The sequence below is a fragment of the Rhamphochromis longiceps genome, linkage group LG3 (assembly GCF_057381845.1).
Source record: "Rhamphochromis longiceps isolate RC_006_pf linkage group LG3, R_longiceps_female_GT1.1, whole genome shotgun sequence".
NCBI lineage: Eukaryota > Metazoa > Chordata > Actinopteri > Cichliformes > Cichlidae > Rhamphochromis > Rhamphochromis longiceps.
Genome location: NC_140559.1, coordinates 56050382 through 56073355, shown reverse-complemented (window position 1 = coordinate 56073355; position 22974 = coordinate 56050382). Strand labels below are relative to the sequence as shown.

The 22974-nt window shown below is 40.5% G+C and overlaps 3 protein-coding genes across 3 annotated transcripts; all 3 read right to left on the bottom strand.

The window, feature by feature from the left end:
- Positions 1–1912: 1912 nt before the first annotated feature.
- Positions 1913–3363, bottom strand: LOC146675376 (uncharacterized). Its single transcript, XM_085402519.1, has 5 exons — positions 3309–3363; positions 2490–3191; positions 2265–2387; positions 2138–2172; positions 1913–2026 (listed from the first exon to the last, which is right to left on the bottom strand). The coding sequence occupies exons 1-5, from the start codon at positions 3361–3363 to the stop codon at positions 1913–1915; spliced, it is 1029 nt and encodes a 342-aa protein (XP_085258645.1).
- Positions 3364–6754: 3391 nt separating this feature from the next.
- Positions 6755–8198, bottom strand: LOC146675375 (uncharacterized). The gene is made up of 5 exons (XM_085402517.1): positions 8144–8198; positions 7344–8048; positions 7132–7257; positions 6998–7041; positions 6755–6874 (listed from the first exon to the last, which is right to left on the bottom strand). The coding sequence occupies exons 1-5, from the start codon at positions 8196–8198 to the stop codon at positions 6755–6757; spliced, it is 1050 nt and encodes a 349-aa protein (XP_085258643.1).
- Positions 8199–17475: 9277 nt separating this feature from the next.
- LOC146675374 (immunoglobulin kappa light chain-like) lies at positions 17476–18906 on the bottom strand. The gene is made up of 5 exons (XM_085401150.1): positions 18852–18906; positions 18031–18732; positions 17807–17923; positions 17696–17730; positions 17476–17607 (listed from the first exon to the last, which is right to left on the bottom strand). Exons 1-5 carry the CDS (start codon positions 18904–18906, stop codon positions 17476–17478), a joined length of 1041 nt encoding a protein of 346 aa, XP_085257276.1.
- Positions 18907–22974: the final 4068 nt, after the last annotated feature.

The window sequence follows — 22974 nt, the reverse complement described above, 5'->3', positions numbered from 1 at the left end:
AAATTATGCAATTGTAAACCTTACTAAAGTAATTTCTTAGTTAATAATGTAATTTAAAAACACTATTTTAAGTCAATATTTTAAAATGACTTTTCAATCCATTAATAAATACTTCAAATCCAGCTCGCAAGAAAAATCTCATTTCAAAAATCATTTTCAATTTCCAAATTAAAAAACTGATTTTCAAAATCTTTTTAAAAACACAATTTATATAAGAGAAATAAGTAAACAGATTAAAAAATCTAAGGATTATTTCTAACGATTCCACTCCTCATTTCAAAATCCATGTTCCTTTCCTGTTAGCTCACATCTTAGCTATTATTTTAGCAAATAGACTAGCTTTGGGATTAACTATTGGATTACCTTCTGGATTAGCTTTCAGATTAGATTTTAGATTTTTTTATCTCATTTATGAGATCCTAAAGCAATGCAAATTAGCCACACAGCGCAATGTAAGGAGCTCTGAGATTGGTTGGACAGACATAGACTTGTTGCCTGGATTTTTCTACACTGCTGTTTGTGCTCATAGCTTTGCTCTGCTAAGAAGTGCGTGTGCTTGTACAAAGGCCATTCAGCCTTGAAATGCCACTTTACACTCTGCCTGACAAAGATTTAATAGAGATATGTGATTGAGGTAGGTGAAGAAGGAAAGGGACCCTGCAGTGAAACAGAGAGCTAAACCTCCGAGTGCGCGCCTGTGGACTCAGCCTGACCACCTGTTGAAGCTAACGTGCTAACATGGCTAATGCTAGCATCACCTCATGTAACCCCACTCTATTAAGGGCCATTTCTCAATACTCACGTACGCAACTCTGTACTCATGTTCTCGCAGACTTCATAAGTTCACACAGGAGTCCGGACTTCCTGAGAACGTAGCACGATTTTTGTACAATTTGAACACGAGTGTACTTGATGATGTTACAGGTCAGCCTAACATGACCCGGCTGGCTCGTCCCACTCAAATATCAGATCAGAATTTTACAGTAAACATATATATAAATGTTACTGTGTCAGTTTTCATTGAAAAATAATAAAGGAAAAATATTTTATGAATTACTTTACCTGTACTATAGCAAGATGTGCTCTAGTACAGAATAGGATGGTGCACATATTTCAGAAATCCAACTATAATTTTACATGCAAGCTCACTTTTTGCAGGTTAATTTGCAAGCGATATTTGTATCGATTTCATACAAATACCAGCAAGTAAGGCCCAATGTATTTTGAACAGACAAGAGCAAAGTAATGCCATAATGAGCAGTGCTAACCAAACACAGCATTTCACACTCTAAGTTTTAGGACGTTGCAACAAAGAACAAAGGGAGAGTCAGACAAACTTGCACCACAAAAATGACCTTTGATGGTGACTGTGCTCTGTACTAAAGCACACGAGCCACTCTACATCACAACTTTCTTTTGTTGACTCTATTATCTTAAAATTAATGGTTTTTAGTTGTAAGATTGAATAACTCTTATCCAGTGTTCATCTTCATCTAAAGTCATAATACAAAACAAATATTGTTAACTAATATATATATATATATATATATATATTCTCCAGTGAACAGTGGACACACTCTGAAAAACAAAAAAGAAGCCTACATTTTCAAAGCTGCAGAAGGGGTGTGCAAATCAAGCAACAGGGGTTTCAATTTTTATTTTCTGACAAAATATAGACATGAAAATTCATTATATACACAGCAATGTTGAAACTAGTCTTGTAATGCCACTTTCTGCACTTTCTGTCACTATCTATCTATCTATCGATCGATCTATCTTCTGACAGAGAAATTGTGCACTGTTGTGGATAGAAAACAGTGTTATCACAAGGATAACATAATGTCCACCTGACACTACACTTGAGAGTCTTTGTACTTTACATCTTATGGACCATGAAGATTTCGGACAAGTCCTACTGCTTCACACTGGAGTAAACACATTCGGTCTTGCTGTTCCTCTCTTTCTTTGATTTTCTGGAAATGTTAACATTTATAGAAGCATAGTGGAGGTTGTCTGTATGAGCATTCTGTCAAAAAAAGGAAATGTATATCAAAAAATGCCTTCTAATAAAAAGTGCTGTGAAAAATGTGTTTTATGTTATTTAAATTGTAAAATCGTTTAGACAGATGAAACATACCTCTACAGAGGGAGCTGAAAATCTTGCTTGAGCCTCTAAATGTGAAATACATACAATTGAAATCTGATTGAAAAGCCAAATCAGTGAATAAAAGCTGTTAGATGTAAGTAGCACCAATGGTCCATACCTGATTGGAAGTTTTTTCTTTTATTCATCTTGTAGAGTACGAAAGCCAGAGAAACCACCACGGTGAAGGTGAAAGCCAATGCTCCACTCAAGAAATACACCAAGAAGTGAGATTTATTCTTGTCTGTAAAGACCCAGAATTCCAGATCAAGGATTTCAGAATGTTTTTGCACTTTTTAGAGTTTTATTAGCACAATATTGTATTTGTTGTGACAATGTTCCTTACCCTTATATTTCAGAGTAGTTCCTTCTCCGAACAGTATGTGTCCACATGAGGCAACAGCACAGTAGTAGGTTCCAGCATGAGACACATTTATGCTCTCCATAGGCAGGTTGTAAGTGCAGTTGTATGTTTGTTCGTTCTTCTCACACTGATCGTTCCTGCCTCCATGGGTGTAAAGGAGTCCTGGGTAAAAATCTCTAGAGTCTTTGAACCAGTAAAGACTATGATCTTCATCACAGGTCCCAGTATATACTGTACAGTTCAGAGTCACAGAGCCTCCTGGCTGGATGGTCTCAGATGCTGACTGCTGCACTAAAGCTTTGATGTTTAAACCTGAACCTTTTACACTGACAGTAGTGCCTTCTGCAAATTCTAGGACTAAAGAAACCCGCCTTGCACAGTAGTAAGAACCTGAGTCTGACTTCTGCAAGTTTGTTATATACAAATGGTTTTTCCCTATTTCTGTATCCAGGGTGAAGCGTGGATTGTTCTTGAAATCATCATGAAAAGTCCCATTTGCTTTAAAAACATACTGAGTAGAGATGGGCTTTGGTTTCTGTCCAAGACTCTGCTTGTACCAGTAGAACCTCGTTGCATCGTTGGCTTCATAGAAACATTGTAAAGTCAAGTGTTCACCAACAATAGCTGATACAAACCGTCTCTCTTGCTTATGAGTTACGGAGAAATTCTGGTGAGTCAACTGAACTGATAGAGAATGAGACAACGCAGACACAGCATTAATTTTACAGGAAACATTTCATGAACACATGTGTATAGAGGAGCAATCATAGCCACTGATAGATTAAAAAAATCATAACTCACCTAAATTTCCAAAGATCAGACATGTCACATAGAAAACAAAGTTGGGAGGTGTCATCGTGTGCAAACCTCTGTGTTAAATGAAATGAACCTTGACTTTTTTCCACTCTTTAGAAACAAGACAGCTTTTGATTGGCCATTGCAAAGCCATGTGATCTGCCCCCAGGATGAAATGTGTCTTCTGTGCGTTTAACACAGACATTTGTTGCCTTTGGTAGAATGATATAGCGACAGGTCCATAATGGTTGTGTCATGTTTGTTTTGTTTTTTTAAAAATATATTTTTAGTCTAAAACTGATCATTACATAGATTGTAAACACAACTGACAACATACAGTGGAACTTATTCCTGTTCATCATTTACAGACTCAGTAGAGACTCAGTAAGGCACCCGGCACTTGCTAGATGTTCGCATGATATCGATCTCTTTGTGACAGTATGACTGACACACTTCTCATGCTGTCCAGAGGAGGCAGACTGTAATGAGGTCTGTATACACTTTTTTGATGTTGTGAAAACTGCAAACAGATTTCAACTCACTTTCATCGTAGAAGTGAGAATAAAAGCAAATGTAACATGGTAGGTCTTTATGTTAAAAGGTAGCATGTGTTTTGTGTTCTTATTATTTCGGAAGGTCTGTTGCCATTACTGTTATTTGAAATGGACTGTAGGTAATATGTCTGTGTTACCTAAAGGGTATTGACAGTGCCATTCAGGTAACACTATTGAAATTGACTTTGCTGCTATTTCTCTCAGGTCGCATCTATTTTTGGTCAGACTAACACACTAACATCCTCCCAAAAACCACAACCTGACACAGAGAGGAAAGAGTAAATCATTGCACTGAATGTCTGAGTCAGGACTAAGACTGACAGGGAGTAACAGCAGAGCTAGTAGTACTTCATGCATTGCAAATGAGATAAGAAAAAAAATACATTTATATATATTATATATATGGTACTGAAAACATTTTTTCTAATTCTTTAACATTTTCAGCCTTAAATTAAATCTTTATGGACTGCCAAAGGAGTCTCTCTGCAGCTGAAAACCAAATACTTTGCAATCAGAATACATTTAAGAAAAGACATTGGTGGGCATGGTTTGTGGCGCAGCTGCAGGGGAGTGGAACTCCATCAGCAACCATGGCTCACCTACATAAAAAGAATGAACTGGGTCCTGAGTTCATTGTTGTGTGTGTGTAAGTGCAGCTGCAGCCGAGTGCTGAAAGTAATAGCAACACAATAAAGTTGCCGAAGTGTACGAACTTTGTGGTGGGGTCCGTCATGCTTGCTACAGACATGTCAAGCATGCAAAGGAAAAATCAAATGTTATTTTATTTAGCTAACTTCCCCATTATGTTCAGTCCCTTAGACATCTCTGGATACAGTCTACTTCCTGTTAATAACCACAGATGCATTTAACAAAGATTATAAAAAAATAAGATTAAATAAGTGCCAGTGTTTGTATGATTACCTTTGGGTAAATGCATGTTTTCTATGATCAGATAATTGAGGTCAGCTGTATCAGTCAGCCTCCCCTAACACTACACCCTGAACCCACTGCTCCACCTCTCTGGACACAAAGCCAGGCACAAACCAACTCCAAAAACCACCTCACCTCATTTTTGCTCTTGGGATGTGTGCTTCTTCAGGGCAAAATGTGAGCAGTGCCTAACCAGTGCAGGAGTTTATCAACCTGAGGCATTGGGTAGACATCAAACTCCTTATGGTAGTTGATGCAAAACCTATGGGACTAGACAACACATTGTGTGACTCTTCTATTGCTAATATTGTTAGCATTTTGGCCAATTTTCTCTCAATATTTGTCTCTTATGCTGGGGTAAGCTATAGGGCTGTTAATGCAACCTCACACAAGGGCACATTACAAAACAGTGCTCTTTGACACTGGTATGACAGGTCAGGGGGGATACACATCTGCAAAAGGCTTTCGCAAAGCAGCAACAGCTGCTCTCTGGGCCTGTGTGAGATGGTCATCATAATGGAGGGAGGTGGGAATGGTGGAATTGGGCAACTCCAACTTATTTCTCACCAGGCTTAGTAGAAAAGCTGTTTTAGCCTCTCTCCATGCTTTTAGGAGGTTGAGGTGATATATGTGTGTGGCTCCTCCCCTGTTTGAAGGCACCACATCATAGTCAACGTCATCCACTCACAGTGTGACCACAAAGGTTTCTTGCTACTTGGTGAGTAACTTGGAGCTAGAAGAAGGGAGTAATGCAAACACTTAGGCAATTTTCACCGGGAGACAGAAGCTGTGTCCAAATTCAGGGGTTGCATCCTTCGGACGCTGCATTTGTAGACCGATTACATGACAGCCAGGCGACGCAGGCTGTCTCAGACTCCTCCAAATGCGGCCGACAAATGCGTCCTTCATTTCCCGGGTTTGAAGGATGGGTTGGGTGTATCCTTTGTTGCCCAACCTATCCCAGAATTCAAACAAAGGCGACGCTACTTGGTTTTAATATTACTCTTTCTGAGTCTCAAAATAAACTTTTAAGATATTTTCAGGTGAGAATGTAGCTGTGTAAACTTCAAATATCTGCTCGATTTATAAAGACTTTGCATATTTGCAAAAGTGCTCTGATGCTTTTGCTTTTCGCAGTCTTTTGCTTCTCAGGTTAAACATGATGATATATAAGTCACTTAGATAACTTAAAAATGTTATTGTTTGGCTTTTTTTTTAAGTGTTTTATTTGGTCCTGAGTAAATCGGTTTGGCTGTGATTAAAGTTATAGTTTTTACACATCTGAATAAATGTCAAACAGAAAACGGATTAAACCGAAGTGTGACATGGTTGAGAATTTACTCCAGTGTTTTGTTATGTTTTAGATAGCAAGGAGCAGATGGCTGACTTTATTAAACTCCACAGAGATAGCTGGTTACGCAAATCAGAGGCTAGACCGTCCCATTTTACAGCCTTGCACTTCCGGCCTTCGAAGGACATGTCCCACGGTGTTCCTCAATTTCAAGTCATATCATATATCATATCCCCATAATCATATTAGTGGACAGCGGGGGTCTTGGAGCCTCTGCTATATTCTACAGGAACAAATCAATCCTTTCAAACATGCTTTACCGAGCTAAAATAGATTTATTTGATCATCAGTGAATTTGTCCATAATGTCTCCATAATTACATGAAAAGCAATAAGGATAAAAACAAGCACATTATTTCATATATTAAACTTGTAGAAAAGTATCACTAAATATCTCCTACAAATGCATTGGTACATGGAAAAAACAATGAAAGAACAAGAAAGAAAGGGGGAATCCTTGACATCACAAAAACAACAAACAGGGCAGAAGTTCCTAAATTTGTATCATTACAATTTTACCACAGTGAAAGTACAAAAATGTCTATGCTACGAGACACCAATACAGCATTTCTCCAATAGATAAAGAAAATTGGCCACCTCATTTGCAAATATCCATCTTTATTTGTTTATAGCAGAGTAAACACATTCATCGTCGGTGTTGTTTCTCTGTGTTCTTGATCTCTTGGGGATTTTAATGCTTAAAGCAGCATAATGAAGGCTGTCAGCATGCTGGAAACCCTGTCAAAATGTGTACAAAGTAGATAAGAACATGATTTCAGATGTAAACAGTGGCCATAAAACAGAAGACTGTAAAAAGTTTGTTGAAGAGCGCTTTAAGAAGTCATTAAAAAATCTATTCACCTCTGAACTTGTTGTTGCGGGGCCTGAAAATCTTGCTTGAGATTCTGTTTGTGAAACACAAAGTAACTGATTTAATTGAAAATCCAACTTTAGCTAAAACCGGTCTAAGCTGTTACCTAAAAGACTCCACTTACCTGTCGATTGGTGTCTGTTTCTTTTGTTTATCTTGTACAGCAAATATCCCAGTAAAACACTGAGGATGGAGCTGAATGTCAAAGCTCCGCTCAAGAAATACACCAAGCCCTGAGAATTAAACGTGCCTGCAACACAACAGAAATAGATCTGTTTTTTTATCTATATTTTTTAGTACTGATAAAGTGAGCAACAGGTAGAAAAGGTTACTCACCTTTAGGCTCCAGCTTGGTCCCATTTCCAAATAGTATGCGTCCACATGAGGTAACAGCACAGTAGTAGGTCCCAGCATGAGAAACACTCAGGTTACTCATTGGCAAGCTGTAGACACAGGTGTGCGTTTGTGTGCTGGGTTTGTTATCACACTGATCGTTTCTGCCCAAATGTGTGTAAATGAGTCCAGGATGGGATTCGTCTGAGTCTTTGAACCAGTAAACACTGTGCTCTCCATCACAGGTCCCAGTGTGTACTGTACAGTTCAGAGTCACGGAGCCTCCTGGCTGGATGGTCTCAGATGCTGACTGTTGGACCACAGCTTTGATGTTCACACCTGAACCTTTTACACTGACGATGATGTTTTCTAAAAAGGTTAAAGTGTATAAATAGTAAACACAGTAGTAAGAAGCTGAGTCTGAAATGTGCAAATCTTTGATTGTCAAGTGATATTTGCCGTCTTGTGTTTCCAGTGTGAAGCGTGGGTTGTTCTTGAGCTCTTCATTAGAAGAGTTGTTCACATTATATTTGAAAAAGTGAGAGATGATCTTTGGTTTTTGTCCCAGATTTTGCTTAAACCAGTAAAGTCTTGCAGACCTGTCACCATCATGGAAACATTTTAATGTCAGGTTTCCACCAACTTGAGCTGATATGAAACGAGACTCTGGATGAACAGATGAGAACATTTGTGACTCTGTCATCTGAACTGTAGTGGAATTGAAAAAAACAAACAAATGTACATTCAGTTCAATGTAATAACTTCACAATACAAAAATCTGAATTCATGATAATGGAACTTACCCATTTTTCCCAAGAACAGGCACAGAAGACCGAAGGCAAACACTGAAGACACCATTGTGGTGAGATTCTCGTGTAAAATTAAGGTTGCTGTGCTGCTTTTGAGAGGCAAGAATGTGTTTGATTGGCCAGCCAGAGGTGACACAGTATCTACTGTATGGAAGTCACGAGCACATGTTTACTGCAGCCTGTAGTGGAAAATACAGTATGATATCTAAGAAGAATTACACGGTTAGACATAGCCTATATTCAAGAATTATGAATCGTAATCAGATCTAAAACTTTAGAAAATGCAGCTTGGTCTGCATTGAATATGTTATACACTCAACAAAAATATAAACGCAACACCTTTGTTACTGCTCCCATTCCCCATGGGATGGACGTAGAGACCTAAAATTCATTCCAGATACACAATATAACCATCCCTCCCAAACAGTGGTCACAAATCAGTCCAAATGTGTGGTAGTGGGCACATCTGCTATATTGAGATAATCCATCCCACCTCACAGGTGTGCCACATCAGGATGCTGATCTGACATCATGAGTAGTGCACAGGTGTACCTCAGACTGCCCACAACAAAAGGCCACCCTGGAATGTGCAGTTTTTTGCGCTATTGGGGGTCTGGGGACCCAGAACCGGTCAAGTATCTGGTGTGACCACCATTTGCCTCATGTAGTGCAACACATCGTCGCATGGAGTCTATCAGATTGTCAATTGTGGCCTGTGGAATGTTGGTCCACTCCACTTCAATGGCTGTGCGAGGTTGTTGGATATTCGTGGGAACTGGTACACACTGTCGTATACGCCGGTCAAGCACATCCCGAACATGCTCAATGGGTGACATGTCCGGTGAGTATGCTGGCCATGCAAGAACTGGGACATTCTCAGCTGCCATCTGCCCTGAACAATGTGAACCATGATTCATCCGTGAAGCGCACACCTCTCCAACGTGCCAGACGCCATCGAATGTGAGCATTTGCCCACACAAGTCTGTTACGGCGACGAGCTGGAGTCAGGTCAAGACCCCGATGAGGACGACGGGCATGCAGTTGAGCGTCCCTGAGACGGTTTCTGACAGTTTGTGCAGAAATTGTTTGGTTGTGCAAACCAATTGTTCCAGCAGCTGTCTGGGTGGCTGGTCTCCGACGATCTTGGAGGTGAACCTGCTGGATGTGGAGGTCCTGGGCTGGTGTGGTTACACGAGGTCTGCGGTTGTGAGGCTGGTTGGATGTGCTGCCATATTCTCTGAAACGCCTGTGGAGACGGCTTATGGTTGAGAAATGAACATTCAATGCACGGGCGACAGATCTGGTTGACATTCCTGCTGTCAGCATGCCAATTGCACGCTCCCTCATTGCTTGTGGCATCTGTGGCATTTTGCTGTGAGACAAAACTGCACATTCCAGGGTGGCCTTTTGTTGTGGGCAGTCTGAGGTACACCTGTGCACTACTCATGATGTCAGATCAGCATCCTGATGTGGCACACCTGTGAGGTGGGATGGATTATCTCAATATGGCAGATGTGCCCACTACCACACATTTGGACTGATTTGTGACCACTGTTTGGGAGGGATGGTTATATTGTGTATCTGGAATGAATTTTAGGTCTCTACGTCCATCCCATGGGGAATGGGAGCAGTAACAAAGGTGTTGCGTTTATATTTTTGTTGAGTGTACAAACATGATCATTTTTTTTATTGGACCAGTTTACCTGCATTTCCAGTATACCCCACTCTGTAATGAAAACACATTTAATTAAAAACATGTGTTGAGTAATAACTTGAGTATACAGAATATTTATTCTGGCAGTGAGCTCATTGTAGATAATAAAAGGTTAAACAAGAAAACGGCAACTTCTGGGTCCAGAAAGAGATAATCAGGAATATTTGTATTCACACAGGATTTTGATGTTTAACATTCAGGATTAGGAAATTGTTGCTCTTAAATTGCATAAATGCAATGTTACATTTTTAATTCATATCATTTTTACTGAGTTTCAGCATCTGTGTCAGATTATTTTACTCTCTACTCAACTGCTGTTTGAATAATCACGGTTATACAATAATGGTTTTGCATTCCTGATAAAAGAAGTATTCTGAGCTCATATGAGTTGCAGCATGAAATAAACAAGACCTGTTGAAAACTACAGTTTTGTTGGGTGTTTACAGCAAGTGGTCCTTGGGTCATGAGGTATGTGTGAGCGTAAGAGCACATCCTGCTGAAACCGCAGAGGCCGTTGCACTGACACATCTAAATAGAAAGATGGTAAAAGGCACTGTGTTTGACAGGGTGCAACCACTGTTACCTTTCTGTGCCTGCTTGTCCTTGTAACACAAGTATAGGACTAGTGCAGCGGTTAGACTTTTCATTGTGATATATTTAAATGTTTACAGTTGTGAACTCACAACGTATGAACCCTGCTTCTGGGTCCATTAAGGCTGTTGTGTTTTTAACATGTTTTAATGCTTTGTATCTTGTTCTATTTAATCTGAACAACCCTAACAAAGAGCAGTGATCACTGTCAGTCCTCCTGTTTTTTATTACCACTAATTATTTTAAAGCTCAGTTTTTAAAACCTTACGATGTAGCTACAGCCCAGCCCATGCAGCAGTCTGTTAATGACTAACCTCATATTGTGGATAGATTATGTCAGTTGTTCTCCCGACTAAAGTTTTGTCCATTTACAGCATCCTGCCGTGTGATTGCATTTGTCCCTGACCATTGGGAACCCTCCTGTTAACTTTTATTGAGTGGAAAAAAGTTACATTCATCCTCCAGCTTAACTGTGTTTATATTATGCTAACCATAGCTAGCCAAAAAGTAGCACATCATTATATACCAGCTAGGCCAACTTCAGTAATCCTACAAACGTCACTGCTGTTTAGTTTTCTGTCTTCATTTATGTCGGAGGTGATAGCTAGCTGTACATTTTAATTTCTCAAAAATCCCTCAGTCAGAACATGGTATATCATCTTTAGATGGAAACTAGTGAGCTAACTCAATGCTAACTTCATAGATTCTGTTTTGGTAGAATCTAGTGGATGTTAAAATTAATTGTTACACCTGATAGAGCAGCCACACTGTTCATTTTATTACAGATGAAAGGATTTAGACAGTTTTTAACTCTCAGTGATGCTGCAGAGTTTGTTTGACTTTGGGACCTGAAGTGGAGTTTGGATCCAGAAACGGCTAATGATGTCAGACTTAAAGGCCGTATTTTCTTGACTCAGTTTTGTTCCACCTCTTTGCTCTCCGACTACCTACCTGGACTTGGTCAGGATTGAAGTCCATTTGTTGCATTCGGATGTTCAGGACTGAGGATTAACCTGTCAGAAATTTGAGCTAACATTAGGTCAACATTTGACACCAACCGAAAGGGTCATTGTAGATGATATCTGACTGCTTCATCTTCTTCGATCAGACAAATCACTGACATCACCTGCCTAATATTGTGGTAGTTCATCTTTTGCTGCCAACGAGTGAAATGGACATGCATGCAGAAGTCGCAGTAACCTACAGTACCAGTAGAAGGAGTTATTTTATTTCAACCACACAAGAAAAATAATCACGAGAAAGCAACACTGTTACAGCAGGAAATGCCGTTGTGTTTTATGGAAAGGACCCAAAATGCAGACACGGGAGAAATGAACTGGTGTCTAAACAAAAAAAATTGCAGCTGATACAAAAAAACAGAAAAACAAGGCAAAGCAAAACAAGGGTGAAACTAAACTGAAACTTAAATTGGGATAATGACGATGGGCAAGAACATGAAACTGGACAGTAACATGTGAGAACGTAACTATGAAACAAACCAAACACGAAACAGAACATTAACATTAACAAAAACTCTCAGACCTGACATGAAAACAAACAGATGACCCAACAAAGAACAGAAGGAGACAGAGGACTTAAATACACAGAAGGGTAATGAGGGAAGTGGAAACACCTGGAGAGACACAGCTGATACAAATGAACATGACGCCACAGGGGGAAGTAAAACAAAACACACTCAACATGGAAACACTGGTCTCTTCAGAATAAAACAGAAAACATGGGGAGACGTACAGGGAGTGCAGAATCATTAGGCAAGTTGTATTTTTGAGGAATAATATTATTATTGAACAACAACCATGTTCTCAATGAACCCAAAAAACGCATTAATATCAAAGCTGAATGTTTTTGGAAGTAGTTTTTAGTTTGTTTTTAGTTTTAGCTATTTTAGGGGGATATCTGTGTGTGCAGGTGACTATTACTGTGCATAATTATTAGGCAACTTAACAAAAAACAAATGTATACCCATTTCAATTATTTATTTTTACCAGTGAAACCAATATAACATTTCCACATTCACAAATATACATTTCTGACATTCAAAAACAAAACAAAAACAAATCAGCGACCAATATAGCCACCTTTCTTTGCAAGGACACTCAAAAGCCTGCCATCCATGGATTCTGTCAGTGTTTTGATCTGTTCACCATCAACATTGCGTGCAGCAGCAACCACAGCCTCCCAGACACTGTTCAGAGAGGTGTACTGTTTTCCCTCCTTGTAAATCTCACATTTGATGATGGACCACAGGTTCTCAATGGGGTCCAGATCAGGTGAACAAGGTGGCCATGTCATTAGTTTTTCTTCTTTTATACCCTTTCTTGCCAGCCACGCTGTGGAGTACTTGGACGCGTGTGATAGAGTATTGTCCTGCATGAAAATCATGTTTTTCTTGAAGGATGCAGACTTCTTCCTGTACCACTGCTTGAAGAAGGTGTCTTCCAGAAACTGGCAGTAGGACTGGGAGTTGAGCTTGACTCCATCCTCAACCCGAAAAGGCCCCACAAGCTCATCTTTGATGATACCAGCCCAAACCAGTACTCCACCTCCACCTTGCTGGCGTCTGAGTCGGACTGGAGCTCTCTGCCCTTTACCAATCCAGCCACGGGCCCATCCATCTGGCCCATCAAGACTCACTCTCATTTCATCAGTCCATAAAACCTTAGAAAAACCAGTCTTGAGATATTTCTTGGCCCAGTCTTGACGTTTCAGCTTGTGTGTCTTGTTCAGTGGTGGTCGTCTTTCAGCCTTTCTTACCTTGGCCATGTCTCTGAGTATGTCACGGCCCAGCAGCACGAGGGAACAGAGATGGACACAGGTGCAGAAACCAACCCGGAAGCGAGACAGTAAGGGAACAAAGGATTTATTTCCGCCCCCAGGCAAACACAAGCAAAACAAAAACGACGCCACCACACTAGTGGCGCGTAGGATAATCTAAGATAACTAAGGGTGACCTAGACACCTCTAGGAGACAGCTGAACAGCAGAGGCATCGGGGAGGTGGAAACAGGACTACGTAGGGGCCGGGGCATTGGTTTCAGGTGGAGGGGACAGGTGGAGCGGAAGGCCCGGAAGCAGTCGAGACGTGGGGAGGCAGGCAAGTGAGTGGTGGGCCGGCAGGCAACGTCGTATCAGCAGCAAGCGGCCCAGATCCAGGAAAGCGGGAATGAGGGAGACAAGACCTCCACTCCAGGTGCTACCTATGGGGATAGCAGATGCTCAGGCGATGAACGGTTGAGTGCACAGGTCTGATATACTGCTGGAATAATTGCTCACAGGTGGTCAGCCAGGGAGGAGCAACCGAACTCCGCCCAAAGGAGGAGGAGTCGCCGTTGGAGACCTGCAGGTACCCACCCAGACCATGACAGAGTATTGCACACCTTGTGCTTTTGGGCACTCCAGTGATGTTGCAGCTCTGAAATATGGCCAAACTAGTGGCAAGTGGCATCTTAGCAGCTGCACGCTTGACTTTTCTCAGTTCATGGGCAGTTATTTTGCGCCTTGGTTTTTCCACATGCTTCTTGCGACCCTGTTGACTATTTTGAATGAAACGCTTGATTGTTCGATGATCACGCTTCAGAAGCTTTGCAATTTTGAGACTGCTGCATCCCTCTCTATCTCACTATTTTTGACTTTTCTGAGCCTGTCAAGTCCTTCTTTTGACCCATTTTGCCAAAGGAAAGGACGTTGCCTAATAATTATGCACACCTGATATAGGGTGTTGATGTCATTAGACCACACCCCTTCTCATTACAGAGATGCACATCACCTAATATGCTTAATTGGTAGTAGGCTTTCGAGCCTATACAGCTTGGAGTAAGACAACATGCATGAAGAGGATGATGTGGACAAAATACTCATTTGCCTAATAATTCTGCACTCCCTGTAGACATGACACTCAAGCTTGACAACATGGACACAACACAGACATGAAACTCATGATAAACTGGAAAGGAAACATGACACATAAACCAAGGAGACATAGATGATAATATTGGCTAAACTAAAACTCAACTAGACCCTAAGTAAGAATAACACAAGAACTCACATACTAAACATAAGAAAATACAAAATACAAAACAAACTCAAAATGCTGGGTCACAGACCCAGCCCCTGACAAACACATTTACACGTAAATACATATTAGCCATCTAGCTTAAACATTTCTGGAACAGAAGGAACTTACACTTACTTTACACTTTTGCTGCTCATTAGCAACTTCTTGGCTGTGACCAAAAACTTAGCAAGAGGTCCTTTAAGCTCTGTCAGTTATGAAGTCTAGCCTCAATTAATCAGATTTATTTATCCAGCACATCCTACAGGTGTTTGATCGGCTTGAGATCTGGGGATTTTAAAGGTCAAGTCAACACCTCAAACTCGTTATTGTGCTACTCAAACTATTTCTGAACTATTTTGGCAGGGTACATTATCCTGCCGAAGTAGGCCACAGCCATCAGAGAATACAGTTTCCATGAAAGGATGTGTATGGTCTGCAACAATGCTTAGGAAGGTGGTACGTCTCAAAGCAACATCCACATTAATGACAGGACACAAGATTTCCCAGCAGAACATTGCCAAAGCATCACACTGCCTTCATTTGCTCTCTTCCTTCCCATAGTTCACCTGGTGACAGGCAGAGATGGGCAGTAACGCATTACTTGTAATGCGTTACTGTAATCTGATTACTTTTTTCAAGTAACGAGTAAAGTAAGGGATTACTATTGCAAAAACGGTAATTAGATTACCGTTACTTTCCCGCAGGAACGCTGCGTTACTGCGTTACTAAAACCGTGATGTTTTTGCGAGAATGTCTCATGACAGTGACGTAAGCGAGTGCGACGTTCGTGACAACAGCTGTGTGCAGATCAACAATGGATCATATATCGAGTGCGGGAGAGAGTATGAGCATGCAGTGTTTAAAGCGTGGAAGTACTGACCCTACTTTGAGTTTGATTCCATAAAAAATGACAAAAACATTAGTGTCCGTTGTGCGTGGGAAGAAAACTTATTTTTACAGCGAAAAAACCCCTAAACAAGCTCCGAGTGCACAACGACGTAATGGGAAACTCACAGAGAAACTCGCGGATTCTTCCACTGACCGCTGCGGCACACCTGCACCAGGGTAAACCTCCGCCTACTCTACTCCTGCTTTACAGGTGAAAATAGAGCAACAGGACCGTTAGTCTTTGATTTTATTTATTTTCTGCTGTGTTTTACTTGCATCTATTTGAAAGACTGAGTGTAAACACAAAAAATATTTTATTTTATGTGCTGGAATGTGCAGAAAATAGGTTTAAATGTTAAACTAATTTCTTCAAGTCAGAGAATGTTGCATATAATTAAATTTTTGCTTGATGCATAAAGTTAAAAGATTAAAACTGATAAAATAAGTTAAAAAAAAGACACGTTTCCATTTGATTACATTTTGTATGATGAATTATGCAGAAAAAGTAGAATTGGGCTGAAAGATCTATCGCTTTATCACCTATTCATGTTGTAAATCGTGTTTTTAAAAAGTAACTAAGTAATTAATTACTTTTGAAAATAAGTAATCGGTAGAGTAACGGGATTACTTTTTTGGGGAAGTAATCACTAATTAGTTACTGATTACTTTTTTCAAGTAACTTGACCAACACTGGTGACAGGTGTTCTCCAGGTAAGCAAGGCACCACCTGGCTGTCCATGTGATATAAAAGAAAATGTGATTCGTCAGACCAGACTGTGATTGTTTGCTTAGCCAAGGAGACTCAACATGCAAGGTTTCTTCAGAGTTTAAAGTCAAAATACACAAAGGATGTTTTACATTTAAGACACAAACCCTTCTTACATTGCTTCGTGGTCCAGTTCTGATAACCAGGATCAAGATGGCACCCTGACTGATCTGCGGCTATGCAGCCCCATACTCAAATGAATGTGATGCACTGTGAAATCAGACACATTTCTATCAGCACCCGGATTAGCAGTTTGAGGTACAGTAGGACATCTGTTGGATGGGACCAAAAGGACCAGCCTACACACCCCACATATATCAGTGTGCTTTGACCACCTGTGAATCGTGACAAGAGCTGCAGTTTTGCAGATGCTCTGACCCAGTTGTCTATCACAATTTGGCCCACAACTCAGACTCACTCAAATACTCACACTCGCCTATTTTTCTTGCTTCTAACACATCAACTTTGAGAACAAAGTGTTTACTTGCTCCCAAATATTGTGACACTCACACGTATCACTTCACCTGTTAGTACTTATAATATTATGCATGATCAGTGTATATTATTAATACAAATAGCAGACACTTCCATTTTCAATATGATGAATTATAAACAAATTATTATGTATGTTTTTTTTAGATGCAGATGTTTTATGCAGCCTCAAAGTTGATTTGAACCAGAGTTTTAAGTGAAAAATTTCATTTGAAAAGTGACGTTTTTATTTATTTTGATACTGGGACAATCAGTGTGGAGGTTGAATGTTCTTCTTGTATTCATGTGTAGGGTAATAGATTAACTCTAGTTTATTTCTTTAATTTGGCACCAGAACAACTACATTTATTTATTATCTAGAGTTAAGCTGAATTCTCTGACACACACAATACTAACTGTCACTAACAGTCTCTCGGGTCTGTGTTATCACTGGATTGAACGTGCACTCACATATAAAGTCAAGCTTTGAAGGTCTTTCAATGTTTATTGTGGTTTATCTTCAGTAACATATGATTTACAAAAAAATCTTATAGAACATTTTGTTGAGAGAAGAATTTAGAATACAGTAAAATTACAAAAATCATTTACCAGCAGAAAAATCAAAACAATGTTATTGTGATTATGACCCCCCCCCAACAAATAAAACAGAAACCACAAATGCAGGTATTATATTTTATCTGCACACCACAAACAGCACAAGTAATCTATGAAAGAAAGAAATGTTCAAATCTGAATTTTATTCTACAGTTAATCTCAAAAGAAGAAAATTGTGTCTTAATAACAAATGAAACACATCCAGTTTTACTGTTGTTTGTACCACTGTAGCTGCACACTGTAGTACGCACATTCACTCCAGGTCTGATCTCTCTGACTTGACCGGTTGCACAGGTTGACAGTTGAAGAAGCAAAAATGAGCTTCTCTGTTTGAAAACCCTAAAAACAAGAAACGTATTAAAAAAAAATATATTTCCACTGATGGATTTTTCCTTAAGTAAAATCTAACTGAACAGTATTAACTCACCTTTGCATCTGCTCTGGAAGGGATTGCTTGAGGCTCTGCAGCATAGAAAAAAAAATATTAACATTCAAAGTTCTAGAAGAAGTTGTGAGCTAAAAACAAAACAGTTGTTACCTGAAGATTCACAGCCACAGTTATTGCTCATACACAGTAAGAAAGCCAGCAGTACACTCAGGATGGAGGTAAATGCAAAGGCGCCGCTCCAGAAAGTCCAGAAAGAAGCACGATTATCTGCATAAAGTGACACATCAGAAACAGATTTGCATCCATTAGTTTTTTTGGTTTTAGAAGTGTGAATTGGAACAACTTTCACTAAGCTCAGTCATAATGGTATTTACCTTCAAAGTCCAGTTTTGTCCCGCTTCCAAACAGTATGTGTCCACATGAGGCAACAGCACAGTAGTAGGTTCCAGCATGAGACACATTTATACTCTTCACTGGCAGGTTATAAGTGCAGTTGTATGTTTGTTCGTTCTTCTCACACTGATCGTTCCTGCCTCCATGGGTGTAAAGGAGTCCTGGGTAAAAATCTCCAGAGTCTTTGAACCAGTAAACACTATGATCTTCATCACAGGTCCCAGTGTATACTGTACAGTTCAGAGTCACAGAGCCTCCTGGCTGGATGGTCTCAGATGCTGACTGCTGCACTAAAGCTTTGATGTTTAAACCTGAACCATTTACACTGACAGTAGTGCCTTCTGCAAATTCTAGGACTGAAGAAACCCACCTTGCACAGTAGTAAGAACCTGAGTCTGACTTCTGCAAGTTTGTTATATACAAGTGGTTTTTCCCTATTTCTGTATCCAGGGTGAAGCATGGATTGTTCTCGAATTCATCATGAAAAGTCCCATTTGCTTTAAATAAATACTGAGTAGAGATGAGCTTTGGTTTCTGTCCAAGACTCTGCTTGTACCAGTAGAACCTCGTTGCATCACTGGCTTCATAGAAACATTGTAAAGTCAAGTGTTCACCAACAATAGCTGATACAAACCGTCTCTCTTGCTTATGAGTTACGGAGAAATTCTGGTGAGTCAACTGAACTGATAGAGAATGAGACAACGCAGACACAGCATTAATTTTACAGGAAACATTTCATTAACACATGTGTATAGAGGAGCAGTCATAACCACTGATGGAATCAAAACAAATCATAACTCACCTAAATTTCCCAAGATCAGACATGTCACATAGAAAACAAATTTGGGAGGTGTCATCGTGTGCAAACCTCTGTGTTAAATGAAATGAACCTTGACTTTTTTCCACTCTTTAAAGACGAGACAGCTTTTGATTGGCCATTGCAAAGTCATGTGATCTGCCCCCAGGATGAAATATGTCTTCTGTGCATTTTACGCAGAGGGTTGTTTCCTTTGATATGATGATATAGCAACAGGTCCATAATGGTTGTGTCATGTTTGTTTTTTTAATATTTTCAGTCTAAAACTGATCATTATAAAGAGTGTAAACACAAGTGAGGACACACAGTGGAACTTATTTCTGTTCATCATTTACAGACTCAGTACATTTACAAAAGAGACAGACTAAGGCACCCGGCACTTGCTGGATGTTCGCATGATATCGATCTCTTTGTGACAGTATGACTGACACACTTCTCCTGCTGCCCAGAGGAGGCAGACAGTAACGAGGTCTGTATACACTTTTTTGATGCTGTGAAAACTAAAAAGAAATGTCCACTCACTTTCATTGTAGAAGTGAGAATAAAAGCAAAGGTAACATGGTAAGTTTGGACAGGCATTTGACCTTGCAATCCCCTCACTCTTTATGTTAACATGTAGCTTCTGGAATATGTTTTTTAGCTAATTATTTAGCTGCCTGAAATGGACTGTTGGTACAGCGCATTTCAGGTAACAGTATGAAAATAACTGTTACCTGGTATTTCTTTCAGGTAGCATCTATTTTTGGTCAAACACCCAAACATTATCCTAAAAACAACAACTGGCTACTTAAGGAGGCAGAAAATAAATAGCAAAGGGGTTGAGATGCTGTGTTTTTTCAGTAGTGCCTTGTGCATCAAAAATGAGCGAACATAAATTCAAAAGCAAGATCTTTCTGGAAGCTTGTGTCATGAAAGTTTTCCACAACTCCTTCAGTCCTCAGCCTGTTCTTATATTAATGTTTTGTGAGCTGAAAACCAGGGCGTCATTGCCTTTTAGGAGAAGGAGAGATTATAGGAGTGATCACGGAAAATCAGGATGCCTGTAACTTGTAACTGGCTTACTGTCTGCAGCACTTGCAGTGAAGCTAATGCCCAACATACTGCTTTGCTTTCCCTTGAAACACATCGGTGGATGACTGAGACCCTTATATTTAAAAGCCAGTCTAGGAAAGGCCCTCCAGAATGCTGTAGAATAGCATCAGACAGAATGGCCCATTGCATTAGTAGTAGTGACAAAGACACCCCCAAAATAAAGAAAAAGAAAAAGCATGCAGCAGGCTAGTCCTCATTGCCTTAGTTTCATTTCAGCAATTCAAATGTTTCTCAGCACTTTGTATGGCCCTCATGTGCTTGTATGCATGCCTGAAAATTCTGGGCCATACTCCTGATGAGATGATGGATGATGTCCTTCTTCCAGATCACTGGGCTACCAGACTGTCTGTGGTGCAACCTGGTGGTGTCAAAAGTACTGAAACATAATGTTCAAGAGGATTGAGGTCAGGCAAGTGTTGGTGCCTGTCAGTGGTATCAATTCCTTCATTCTCCAGGAACTATCTGCACACTCTCACATTGTTGTGCACCAGGAGGAACCCAGGACCCACTGCACCAGTGTAAGGTCTAAGAATGAGTCAGAGTATTTCATCCCAATACCTAATGACAGTCAGGTATCCAAAGTAACTGGCTGTCTCCTCTAATCTCTTTCTTGCTCTTGAAACTGTGCTGGGAGTGAGCAAGTATTTATGTGCCATCCTGGAGGAATTGGACTAATTGTGCAATCTTTACAGTCCATGTATCACATCATGTTACCATTAGTATAGCATATACACTCAACAAAAATATAAACGCAACACCTTTGTTACTGCTCCCATTCCCCATGGGATGGACGTAGAGACCTAAAATTCATTCCAGATACACAATATAACCATCCCTCCCAAACAGTGGTCACAAATCATTCCAAATGTGTGGTAGTGGGCACATCTGCCATATTGAGATAATCCATCCCACCTCACAGGTGTGCCACATCAGGATGCTGATCTGACATCATGAGTAGTGCACAGGTGTACCTCAGACTGCCCACAACAAAAGGCCACCCTGGAATGTGCAGTTTTTTGCGCTATTGGGGGTCTGGGGACCCAGAACCGGTCAGTATCTGGTGTGACCACCATTTGCCTCATGCAGTGCAACACATCGTCGCATGGAGTCTATCAGATTGTCAATTGTGGCCTGTGGAATGTTGGTCCACTCCACTTCAATGGCTGTGCGAGGTTGTTGGATATTCGTGGGAACTGGTACACACTGTCGTATACGCCGGTCAAGCACATCCCGAACATGCTCAATGGGTGACATGTCCGGTGAGTATGCTGGCCATGCAAGAACTGGGACATTCTCAGCTGCCATCTGCCCTGAACAATGTGAACCATGATTCATCCGTGAAGCGCACACCTCTCCAACGTGCCAGACGCCATCGAATGTGAGCATTTGCCCACACAAGTCTGTTACGGCGACGAGCTGGAGTCAGGTCAAGACCCCGATGAGGACGACGGGCATGCAGTTGAGCGTCCCTGAGACGGTTTCTGACAGTTTTTGCAGAAATTGTTTGGTTGTGCAAACCAATTGTTCCAGCAGCTGTCTGGGTGGCTGGTCTCAGACGATCTTGGAGGTGAACCTGCTGGATGTGGAGGTCCTGGGCTGGTGTGGTTACACGAGGTCTGCGGTTGTGAGGCCGGTTGGATGTGCTGCCATATTCTCTGAAACGCCTGTGGAGACGGCTTATGGTTGAGAAATGAACATTCAATGCACGGGCGACAGATCTGGTTGACATTCCTGCTGTCAGCATGCCAATTGCACGCTCCCTCATTTCTTGTGGCATCTGTGGCATTTTGCTGTGAGACAAAACTGCACATTCCAGGGTGGCCTTTTGTTGTGGGCAGTCTGAGGTACACCTGTGCACTACTCATGATGTCAGATCAGCATCCTGATGTGGCACACCTGTGAGGTGGGATGGATTATCTCAATATGGCAGATGTGCCCACTACCACACATTTGGACTGATTTGTGACCACTGTTTGGGAGGGATGGTTATATTGTGTATCTGGAATGAATTTTAGGTCTCTACGTCCATCCCATGGGGAATGGGAGCAGTAACAAAGGTGTTGCGTTAATATTTTTGTTGAGTGTAACATTATGTATTACTGCTGAGCCTGGCCAAATGTAAAACTAGTGAAAAAACAGTCAGAAAAGATGAGGACATTGCATTAACTTGCTTGTTTGCACATTGTAGAGTAATCCCACCATGTGAATAGAAGCCGTCGGTTCAGCATACGGATGACAAATGGTAAGTAAATGATGTTTATTTTAGGGCAAGCAAATTGTTGTTTATAGTAACAATTGCAGGGCTGCACAGTTTGCAGTGCATTTACACGTTTTGCAGTTTTTAATGTATTCTTTGAAAAGAGAAATGCAGTTTTGCATGTATCGTCTAACATACATAGCTGTCAGTTTGTGCCATGTGTATGCCGATCTAACAATGTATGTTGACTGGACAGAACACCACCTTGCATGTGTCAGTTGTTTCCCAGGTAAGTGATGCATACACAATCTGCGTTATCACTGGATTGAGCTTGCACACACATATAGAGTCAAGGTTTGAAGGTTTTTAAATATTTTATTGTGGTTGAGCTTCAGTAACATCAGCTTTACAAAAAAACATTTTGTCGGGAGACAAATTAAAAATAAATTGAAGTTACAAAAAACATTACAAGCGAAATTTTAAAAAAAGACATTGTGAACATGACCCCACAGGAAAAACAAAACCCTAAAAGTAAGTAAGTAAGTAAAATTTATTTATATAGCACATTTCACAGATAAAAATCACAAAGTGCTTTACAATAAGATCAGACATACAAGTTAAAATTAATTAAAAGCCTGTTTGTATAAAAATGTCTTCAGCTGCTTTTTAAAGGAGTCAGTAGAGTCTAGACAGCGTAAAGACAATGGCAGAGAGTTCCACAGCCTAGGTGCCAGTGCCTGAAAAGCCCGATCTAAACAGAAAAATGGTAAGAGGCCCTGTGTTGTCAGCATCTGAGCCCTGCCGAAAGGATCAATGTAC